The sequence below is a fragment of the Hordeum vulgare genome, chromosome 4H (genome assembly GCF_904849725.1).
Source record: "Hordeum vulgare subsp. vulgare chromosome 4H, MorexV3_pseudomolecules_assembly, whole genome shotgun sequence".
Classification (NCBI taxonomy): domain Eukaryota; kingdom Viridiplantae; phylum Streptophyta; class Magnoliopsida; order Poales; family Poaceae; genus Hordeum; species Hordeum vulgare.
The window spans coordinates 519980592-519992034 of NC_058521.1; the positions used below are offsets into that span (position 1 = coordinate 519980592).

General features: G+C 44.4%; 1 protein-coding gene across 1 annotated transcript; it reads left to right on the forward strand.

The window, feature by feature from the left end:
* The first annotated feature begins 4365 nt into the window (after positions 1-4365).
* Positions 4366-7217, forward strand: LOC123446752 (probable inactive poly [ADP-ribose] polymerase SRO3). The gene is made up of 4 exons (XM_045123296.1): positions 4366-5482; positions 6074-6321; positions 6452-6591; positions 6777-7217. The coding sequence occupies exons 1-4, from the start codon at positions 4650-4652 to the stop codon at positions 6873-6875; spliced, it is 1320 nt and encodes a 439-aa protein (XP_044979231.1). The 5' UTR covers positions 4366-4649; the 3' UTR covers positions 6876-7217.
* The last annotated feature ends 4226 nt before the right edge of the window (positions 7218-11443 follow it).

The following is an 11443-nucleotide window of genomic DNA, read 5'->3' on the forward strand; positions in this document are numbered from 1 at the left end:
ATTAAAATTCAAAATAAGTCGCAGATGAGTACAATAAGCCTGAAGTAAAAAGAAAAATCAACGATACAAGGCATCGCTCATGCCCAAACCGGAGATGACAGAAATATAGATGACTAAACACCTATCCTATTAACATGACGCCATCCAAACCGGTTGAAGATACCCTGTGCTACCATCTCCCATCGGACACACTCAGTAACCATAGGCTCCCTGGCATCCACATGAGTGAGTAATGATCATGTGCGGATAAGTGCGGTAGCCCTGTGAATAACCTGCAAGAAGTGAAAATCGCGTTGTCTGTTAAACAACAAGTCATTCCTGCAATTTCATATTGCCCACAACAGTGCACAAGACCCCACGCGAATAAGTTTAGCAAAATGTACATCAACCTCTTTTAGCCACATCCCGAATAACGTGGTTATACTGTTAGGAGGAGTGATGTTAAAAGCAATATGTAGCGAGCGCCAAACCAGTTTAGCCATAGGACAATGAAGAAAGAGGTGTTGTATGGTTTCTTTATCCGGACAGAAACTGCATCTAGAATTACCATTCCAATTCCGCTTGGCAAGATTATCCTTTGTTAGAATTACCCCTTTATGAACAAACCACATAAATGCTTTGATTCTAAGAGGGACTTTGATCTTCCAAATATGAGCCGATTTTGGAATAGGTGCGGAATCGATGAGATTCATATACATAGATTTAACCGTGAATACTCCATTGCTGGTCAACTTCCAATATACACGGTCAGGATTGTGAGAAAGGTTAACATCCATCGACCTTCTCACAAGATGCAGCCAACTAATCCATCTATTACCAATAAGAGATCTACGAAATTGAATATTTAGAGGAATCTCGCTAAGTATTGACGTGTGAACTTAAGATCTAAATAATCTTTACTACTTGAATTTAGCAACGACGGAGCTTGGACGTCATTTTTCCTTCCTTGAATTGTTGTTTTTGAAGTACATTTTTAGTAGTTTGTGTGTTATCAAGGGTGATGGATGATGTTGCTCCTTCTTTGTTTGATCTTGTCGCGTCAGTTCTCGTTTTTTTAAAGATATAACTGGTAGTATCTTGATATTAATATATATTATCTTTTGTCAAAAAGGCTTGAGTAGTGTCACAAGAGATAAATCTCGACTCGGGGAATCCATGGTAGTATGATTATCTTCCTACTACTTAAAAGAAGAATAGCGTTCTTTTTTCTGTCAGACGGGGTGCTTCATCCAATCGTAAGGATGTTCAGCTCACTGTTTGTTTGGATTTTCCCTTCCATCCCCATTTTTCTCACCAGCTTTCCTTTAAAACCATCTTAACGGTCCCAACTTTTATTGGCTTACCAAATGAAATTATGTTTTTTATAAGCCAACAATTTCTTACCACATAAATCCTAAAATCTATTTAGTTAGATAAATCATGAACAAAATATAATGATCATCTATTTATCCAGACACAATACACAATAACATGGATAGATAAATCACGATGTAATGTATTAGAATATTTATCTTCTAGAATAACGCACGACAAATTATCTAATTTAGTGATCTATAAAATATTTTATAAAAGTTGTAAGGAAATAGTTTTGCAACACGGTACGAATGCATACCCTCATATATATATACATATACATTCCCTTTATGAATGCATATACGCACGCCTAATCTCTATGATCACCTCTAAGATACTGAGACATCACATCATTTTAAGATTGACAAAGTCGTTATAAACAACTTTATAGTCGACGAGAACGTTTTCTTACATTGAATGCACATCACCGAAGGGTCTGGAATAAATCTAAGAAAATGCGAGCATCGATATAAAATCTGAGACTTAAACTCTAATGGACATTAGCAGAGCTACAAATACAAAGTTAGACGGGCCGTGCTGAATCTAAGGTTAAATCTGGATTGCTGCCTTGTAGTGGTATGTATAGTTTTCTGTTTTTCTTGGCAGGCCATGGCTTATTGGATCATAATGTAGCTCTGTCAATGTTGGTGGACGGGGAATAACATTGTCTTTTGAACCATTTAACGACAGATTCGTTCGCTATAAAAAGGTAGCTGATATACAGCAGGAGTGGGAGCAGTTAAAAATTTGTCCCAAAAACTAGGAAAAAAATGTACTGTACATCAAAGGAGAATCGATCCATAGGCCTTGTTTGGCACTAGGGTTTTTGAGGAGATTGGTGAGGATAATCTTCACAGGAATTGGGTCAAACCCCAACCTTCACCCAATCCGTTTAAATCCCCATTTATCCCAATTCACTAGGTAGGGATAGTGTATTGGGTGTTAAGAAAAATGCACTAGAGTTTGAAAATTTGTGAGAAAATGTAGGGATGAAACATGTCAAATACACTGGAACAAAATGGTGTTATGGAATATGTGAGGATTTAAGGATTTGACCGAAATAATTCCAACTAATTTTCTAAAATACACTAGTACCAAAGAAGGCCTCACAAAAAAAAAAAAAAAGGGGAATCGATCCGGCCGATGATGTTCGATGGGCTTGTTTACACGTAGGCCACCAGGCAGAAGATAAGCACGGGAGGCGGGTGAACACGCAAAGAGAACTTCATAACTGAACCCGGAGAACCCACGACAACTGTCAGCGCCCACGACGCAATGCCTATCTCCGCAAGAAATCTCGATCTGTATATAACGAAGAAACATTAATAAACAAACCAAAACATACGTACTATCCTCTTGCAGATATTTTGCTACAGACAAGGCGAAAACTTGGGGCCTAATTAAGCCGCAGGAGTTTCCCTCTATTTTTTTTTTCGTTTGGGAGGGAGAAGGCTGCAGGAGTTCACACAGATGAGAGAGGAAGAGCATGCGATGGCCCGCAAAAAAGAAAAAAAAAATGTCGCGTGCAAGGCGACCCAGACGTTTCAAGAAGTGGTCACGCACGCAGAGGCCGGGATCCCTGCGGGGAGAGGGGAAAAGGAACCCGATCACCGGGGAAGCGGCAAGTTGGTCAGGTCTCACGTGCGCGCGCGCGCGCGCTTCGCCAGGGAAGCACGCTACGTTGCCCGGCTGGAACTAACTTGACCGCCACGCAGCGCTCGTTGCCAATTCGAAGTCGGCCATCCCAACGAGCACACACCATACACGAGACGAGACGAGACGACACGAGACGAGATGCTACGAAGGAGACGGGTTACAGAGAGAGAGAGAGAGAGAAAAAGGTGTGTCGTGACGATCGGGCCGGTCAACGCGGAAGGTCAGCGTTGGTGCTGGAACCGGGCCGGGCTGACGGGCTGGGGCCGCTGGCAAGCATGAGGGGCCTGCTTGCTTGTCAAGAAGAAGAAGAAGGACGTGGACGTGGACGTGAACGTTGTGGAGGGAGGGAGCGTCTTAAGCGCCAAGAAAGAAGGAAAAACTGATTAGGAGTAGGAGTAGTAGTACCAGTGTGAGTAGCTGTCGGGGTGAAAGCGACGCGCCGGCCGTTTCGTACGTGCTGTGCTGATTAAACCTGGCACGCAAGGAACGCAGCTGGCGCGGGGCGTGGGGCGAAGGGCAAATTCGGTACAACCGCCTTCCACTTTCGTACGTACTACGTGGGAGGAAAACTACCGTGGTGAAACTTAAGGAATTAAACGTCTCCATCACGGACCTCCAGCGCCCACGGAAAAGGAGGGTGGCGAGGCAAAATTGATAAATTTAACGTGCGATTGTGCGAACGAAAGTATTTTACTCACGCGTCTGATTTTTTTATGTGACGTCTGACAATCAGGCGTAACACTACACTGTATGACATATTGGTCTTAGACGTCACACAATGTAGTCTGATGTCTATGTCTTAGACGTTACATTAGGTCTTAGACGTCATATAGTCCAGTATCGAACGTCACACAGTGTAGTGTGACGTTTAAGATAAAGACGTCACAAAAAAAGTCAGACGAATGAATTATTTTCAAACATGGTTTAGTTTGTAAAATAATTTCGTTTTTGGATTAAAATTTTTCATTTTCCCATTTGGCGACGACCCCGATGATGAGAAGTAAAAACAGGGAACACGACAGATATTTTTTGAATTTTTGCACGAGTTATTATCCTTTTATATCTGTCACATTATACGTGGAGAGCGGGCACTGATGAGCGTATAGTTGATGAAAACACCCATATATTACTTCGAAACCAAGTTTCCCGAAGAAACAAAAAACTTCCGATTCAAGCAAGTAGTAGTTGAGAAAAGGGAAGCAAGGCAAGCGAGGATTAGGAAAACGGTTACGAGAGCCGTCTAGACTTCTCCACCAAGTCACCTCGGGCGGGCAGGGGCAAAGCCGCCATCCCAAGAAAACGATTTTTTTTTGTTTCTTTTTTAGAAAGAAACCGCGCGATCGATCGGGCGAGAGCGAGCCCGTCTCGAAACCAAACTGAAAGCCGGCAGCACGCGCCCGCCCTCCCTCCCCTTGCCGCGGCGCAGCCCAAAACACAACCCCAAAACCGACGTCCCCGCCGACGTGCGCCTCACGAGACCGACCCGCCGCCCCACTCCCCCGCTTCTTATATATTCCCGCCCCGCCTCCACTTACCCCGACCCGACCCGACCGCCTCCACGCACGCACGCACGCACGCACGGTGAGGCCCGCCGCGTAGCGTACGTAGCGACCGTCTCCGCAGATCGGGATCAGGCGGCGATGGACTTCTCCGGCGATGTCAAGCAGGCGATCCCGCGGCCCGTGCTGGCCTTTGGCGGCGTCGGGACCGCTGGGCCGTCCCCGCTGCTCAGGGGCTGGAGGGAGTTCAGGCGGAGCGGCGCGCCCGTCAGGTTCCTCTGCTTCGAGGGCGGCGTCTGGGCCGATGTCGAGGGCGAGGCGGCTGTGCCTCTGCGCAGGGCGTTCCTGGATGGGAGGGTGGTCTCTGAGGCCGCGTATGGCGGCAGGGAGTTCTTGTTCGACTTCCTGCGGATGGTGCGCATCGACGCTGGCACCGCCGAGGAGGTCGCCATGGGCTGGATTGACGACCGCGGGGCCTGCTTCTTCCCTGTGCCGGACGGCGGCAGGAAGAGGAAGAGGGGCGAGGATGAGCTGGAGGACGGCGCGTCGTCCGGGGTGGAGGAGAGGTCCGACGAGAGCAGCGGCACGGTGGAGTCCGGCAGGGTCAGCAAGGCGGCCCGCGGGGCTTGGGGCAGGGCGGTGAGGCTGGAGGAGACGGACAAGTTCTACCAAGTTGTCAAGAAGCTCTTCCTCAGCGGGATAGCCCCCCGGGTGGGCGGCGGCGTGGCGATCACGGCGGTTCACAAGGTCGCGCAGGGTCCCAGGTGCAGGGCGTTCCAGCTGCAGGGACAGCTCCTAGCCGCCGCGCGCGGCGCCGACGGGGGCAATGCCAAGTTCGCGTGGTACGGCGCCCCGCCGGCGGATGTGGCCGCGGCCGTGGGGCACGGGTTCGGAAGGACCAACAGCCGGGTACTCGGCCATCGCGCGCACGGCGACGGCGTCCACCTCTCGCCGCCTCAGTCTCCTTTCGCCAGGTCAGTTCGGAGTTCTGAATTTGTGGTTTTGAATCTTGATGATCCATGGCAAGCATGAACATAGGCATATAGCTTAAGCATGATTTTATCAGACACAGTTACCAGTTCGTGTTTTCTTGCAAATTGCATTCATATTTCCGCATCTCTCGACAGTTTTTTGTGTTCGTACCTACTCTTATAGCTTTTTAATTGAGAAATAGACTTGTAGTTTTAAATCATGAAATAAAACTTGTACTGCAAAATATTCCTTTGTTCTATTTGCTCTCCCATAGACTGCTCCTTTGTATCGTAGACATCACCACATAAATTGATTCCATGTTATTTTAGCCTTTGGTTTCTAGTATATATCTTGGTTCATACTCCTAGCTCAAAAATTAGGGGGAAACAAGCTTTGCATAAACGACAGTATTAGTTTATCTACTATGAGTGCAGTAATTGGACTGGGTTATGGTCTGTGGAAGGGAGGAAGATGATCAAAACTGAATCATGTTTCCTGCTACCTAGGGTCCGGGTCATGAAATATGTTCTGAATGTTCTGTAAAGCAGTACGTACATCAAGAAACTAACGAGTATGAAATCATTTTTGTGCAGCACAATGCTAGCAAATGCAGATGAGAACGGCGAGGCGCACATCGTGCTGTGCCGTGTTCTGATGGGCCGGCCAGAGGTCATCCCAGCCGGGTCCTCCCAGCTCCACCCCAGCAGTGACAATTACGACAGCGCCGTCGACAACATGCAGAACCCCAAGTGGTACGTTGTTTGGAGCAAGGATATGAACACGAGGATCCTCCCAGAGTACGTCGTCAGCTTCAAGTGCCCCAGCCTCCATCAGATGCAAGGTTAGTTAGTGCCCTGTCTGAATTGGTGCCGCAATTGTTCCCAGATGTGCTTGGGTCTCATTTTCTTTTTAGAAAAGGAGGGATGTGCTTTGGTCTCATGTCCTTGTTCGTTGAAATTTTTGGCTTTCAGGATCATCGGAAGCGACCTCCCAGCTAAAGAAGCCTTCGCCGGTGGCTCGTGACATGTTTCCGACGCTTCTTGCAGAGATCCAGCGGTTCGTGCCATCTTCCAAGCTGCAGACATTGCAAGGGACCTACAATCGCTTCAAGGTAAATTGGTGTTCGTCGCCTAGTCCTTCACATTCATTTAACAGGCTGATCGGCACAGCTGCTGCATTTGATCAACGGGATTGTGCCTAGTTTGCATTTACATCTCATGGACAAATAGTTTGTGATACTACAAGCACTGAAGCACAGACAAAGTGTACTCAAGTACGGTTTCCTTTGTGCTGCAGAAAGGACAGATGAAGAAGGATCAGTTCATCCGATTCTTGCGCGCCTTCATCGGCGACAGGGTGTTGACAGCAGTTGCCAAGAAACTCCGAGGATACTGATGGACAGTGCAAGTGTGTTCTTCTGCTAGTTCTGTTGTCGTCAAAGTGTTGTGCTGGTGGTGAGGTGGTAGCTCATTCGGCTGACTCCATAGAACCGGAACGGTGTGCGTGTCGAGTATCAACCAGATAGTTCTTCATTTCTTATGTCGCCCTAGTTTAGTCGAGAATCGTTGTCGATCTCAAGAACATAGAGGGTTTACGGTGATCTTCCATTAACCAACACAAAGTTAGATTTTATTCTTGGTTTCTGCTATATTTTACTTGGTATTTTGTTACCTGCAATTTGTACAGACTGAAAGTTTTACCAATTTATGCCTGAAAGCTATCATTTGTTCGACGCCAGCCAACAGTTTTGTGGTATCTGTATCGAAATACCATTGATATCTCATCATAGGTTCAGATGTTTTTCGTTTTCCTGGGAAGCAAGGCAATGTTTGTCGTGTTAGGAGCCCTAACAATGTTGAATGTACCGAAGAATTGATGCGAGATAGATTCGTTTGAAAAATTCATCAGGCCAAAACCTTGGTCCAGTCTATAAGATAACTGAACCGAAAATCCACACAGCCAATGGGCAATACATCATCTTGAAGCAAGAACAAGGAAAACACCCCATACATATTTTTAAATGATAACGTCCATACATGTGACACTTAAGTAATCTGGTTCAAACGCTTTCATTATTACCCATCTTGTCACATCACATCATACATATGAGATCAACGTTTTTTTACTTTTCAAACTTAGAAATATTTTATCTCTTAATTAAAAATAATAATTAAAAAACTGTTTTATCATTAAAACCGTTTTGACGAGATCTTTAAAACTTTATCCTTTAAAACTTTATCCCTTATTGACATGTTTTGATGATTTTTTTGAGGCTAAAAATTTCCATAATGTTTATACTATAGTTATCATATAATTTATACTCCCTCGTCCGGAAATACTTGTCCTAGAAATAGATGTATCTAGATTTATTTTAGTTATAGATACATTCATTTTATATATTTCTAGGACAAGTATTTCCGGATGGAGGAAGTACTAGATTTATCATGATATGTTTTAGGCGCTTGTTACACGTTCGCTGGCTGATCTTTCTTAAAAACGGTCGGGTCACTAGCAGCCAAATCTGATGTCATCAAGTAGCTGAGGCATCCTAACTTTTGCAACAAAGATTATGTTATAGAATTTATTGCAACATAGATCGTGTTGTGGAAACGTTTGTAATCTTTTTCTGCAACAGAGTTTATGTTACAAAATATTTATTGCAAAACAAATCGTGTTGCGGAAACATCTGTGGAACTTTTTTCAACAAACGTCATGTTACGAAAACGTTGGTATTTCTTTGCAACAGAGGTCTATTATAGATTGTTTCTGCAACATAAATCATGTTACAGAGCACTCGGTCGTTAGTGATTAAGATATATATATATATACACATACATATATATATATATATAGACACACACACACACACACACACACATATATATATATATATATATATATATATATATATATATATATATATATATATAAAGAATGGACAGTGATTGGTCCCACATGAGATGAGATGTGTGATGTGTATCTACCATGGATGATGCATCGTAAATCAGTCGGTTGATGGGAATCTTTTTCCTATGTTTTATCTACTTTCTTCTTTTAGATTTAAAACTTTCATTGTATCTTTAATTACTTCTCATGATAGATTTTGTTAATTGATTATGACAATTTTTAGTAATTAACCATGCCAAATTTTATTCATGGATTATGACAATCTTTAGTACACCATCATGACAATTTTAGTTTATAGATCATGGTAATTTTATTATTTTTGACCATGGTAATTCTTGTTTTTGACCATGAAAATTATTTTTTGTATGAACCATGGCAAATTTAATGCATGTATCATTATAAATTTAAGTAATTCATCATGGCAATTTTAGTTTATGGTTCATGGCAAATTTGAGTCATTGACCATGCACTTTTAAATTAATTTATGGTGGATTTTCTTTTAATTATGAACCATGTCAAAATTATTTCATGGATCATGGCAAATTTTAGTAATTCATCATGGCAAATTTAGTTTCTTAATTTCCCGTTTTATAAATGTCAAAATTTACTTTAAACTTAGAAGAAAAAGTAGTTGAAACATACATCACAACTTTAGTGTAAACACCATGGCAATTTTTAACCCAAAAAAACTCGTCGAAATATATCGATAGGAGATCTAGTTTCAGAGATCTCGCCGTTATGAATTTAATGGTGAAAACGGTTTTTCAATCAAATTATTTTATTTAAATGATAGAACATTGTAAAAACTGAAAACTAGAAAGATTCTTTTGACATCATCACTTTTGTCACTTATGCATGTATGCGGTAACATGGTGTGGTCTGTGGTGATGGGGGCGTTTGACCCAAGTTACTTCGTGCCACACGTGTGGTGGTTATCAGCGTCCTACATATTTTGTAGAAGCTCGGCATCAAGTGAGTGATTTGTTCCTTCCATCGGCAACCTCAAATCAGCTGACACGTCATGTGGGTCCCACCTACCATGTCGCCGCGTCTTTCAAAAAATCTTGGAGAATCCTATCGCCCCCTCTGTCCTTTCTTCCCCTCATCTCTTTCTCTCCCCTTCTCAGTCGTAGACCAGTACCACTATATGTTACCGAAGGCCGCTAGTATAAAGTTGGGGTGACGACCACAACACTGCGATGTTGTCGTCGTGATGATGGGGAAGTAGTGCTCATGCATCGACGACGACACTGCCATGAGGACAACTATGGCACTGCTCCGCAACAAGGGTGGTGTTGCATTGCTTTCCACTACAAGGATGGTATTGCAATGCTTTTACAACAAATGTATTGTAGCAAATAGGAAGGATAACCACGACGATGCTCCGCAACGAGGGTGGTGTTGCAATGCTTTTACGCAAGAAGGATGGGATTGCAATCCTTGTGCAACAGAGGTGTTGTGTTGTTGCAAACAGGGACACATTTCAAAAGGTTAATAGTGGTCCAACAATCGGCGTAGATGGGTTCAAAATGAGGGTACCCCTTGAACCTTCCAGGGAAAGCCATCAAAAGCCCGCCGTGAGTTCAATCCGGTGAGATACAAGAAATGCTCTCGGAATGTATTCTCGGGGTGCTCCCTCTTCCCGGAAAAGAAGGTCCCGCACCTCCGCACGCTCGGCCACCCCCAAGTGACCAAGGAAGGTGATTTGACGTAAGAGGGCTATATCGCGGCAGGGACCATAGAAGGGTTCGTGGCAGGACAAGCTAGGGCGTGTGCGCGTAGTGCCCTCTCCAGAAGGGTGCGTCTACAGACATATGAAGGGAGAAGGTGAATCTGTTGCCGCCGCCACCACCACGTATCAGCGTTCGGCCACAAGGTGCCATGACCGATGTATAAAAGAAGGTCCCGCACCCTTTCTCGGAAAAGAAGGTCCCGCACCTCCGCTTGCTCGGGCACCCTCAATGATCGGGGAAGGTGATCTGACGTATAGCCCCGCGGCAAAGACCATAGAAGGGTTCGTAGCAGGACAAGTTAGGACGTGTGCGCATAGTGCCCTCTACAGAAGGATGTGTCTATAGACATGTGAAGGGAGAAGGTGAATCTGTTGCCGCCACCACCACGTATGGGCGTTCAGCCACAAGGTGCCATGACCGATGTATAAAAGACGGACGACGAGGCGTTGTATGGGTCGGAAGAAATTGACATACGAAGAATGCCAAATTCAGGAGTGTGGTATTATACCATCATTACGGTGCTCCGGCCCTGGGTAAATTGTACTCCCTCCGTTCCTAAATATAAGTCTTTTTAGATATTTCACTAGGGGACTAGATACAGAGGAAAATAAGTGAATCTACATTTTAAAATATGTCTATATACATCCGTACGTAGTCTCCTAGTGGAATTTTTAAAAAGACTTATATTTAGAAACGGAGGGAGCATGTCGCGTGCATGGAGTGTTTAGTGTTGTAACCCCTGGATTGTTCGACCAGGTAGAGAGCCCTCATGCCGAACTATGGAAGAAAGTGCTCCATGACGAACCATGACAACACCGGGATCCGACCTGGGAGCAGAGGCGCCATCCGATCAAGCTGCGGGCTCTTACAGACCGCGTGCCCATCGGAAGGGTCATCCCCGAGTGAATGTGCCCGAGCCGTAACTTCCCCAAGATACGATGCTCCTAGTGTCCGGGCTTTTGAGCCAGTCTCACGCGCCACACGACAGATGCACACATAATCGGGATCCTAAGAGCACCTGTAACCGGATCCTTTATACACGTTTCAAACATCCGGCTGGGTTACCACGTTGGTGTACGGAAGAGAAAACGCCATCAACATAGGCGTCCCATATGTGACCCAAACTTGTAGACCGATCTATATTATGTGATATGTTCGTTTTGCATCATGTTTTTCTACTGTTATATATTTATCTTATTTTAAAATCATGTTTCATATTATGGTGCAATTCTAATGTCATTCTTTTCTTAAATTGCAAGATACATCAAAAGTGAGGAATTACTGGCATCTAAAATTCTGTTCTGAAAAAATTACCGCAGAGAT

What these genes read in the sequence shown, in the direction of transcription:
- LOC123446752 (XM_045123296.1), top strand. Translation starts at nt 4,650, where the DNA reads ATGGACTTCTCCGGCGATGTCAAGCAGGCGATCCCGCGGCCCGTGCTG. An exon ending in CCTCAGTCTCCTTTCGCCAG is followed by an intron (nt 5,483 to 6,073) that starts GTCAGTTCGGAG and finishes ATTTTTGTGCAG; the next exon opens with CACAATGCTAGCAAATGCAG. An exon ending in GGACCTACAATCGCTTCAAG is followed by an intron (nt 6,592 to 6,776) that starts GTAAATTGGTGT and finishes TTTGTGCTGCAG; the next exon opens with AAAGGACAGATGAAGAAGGA.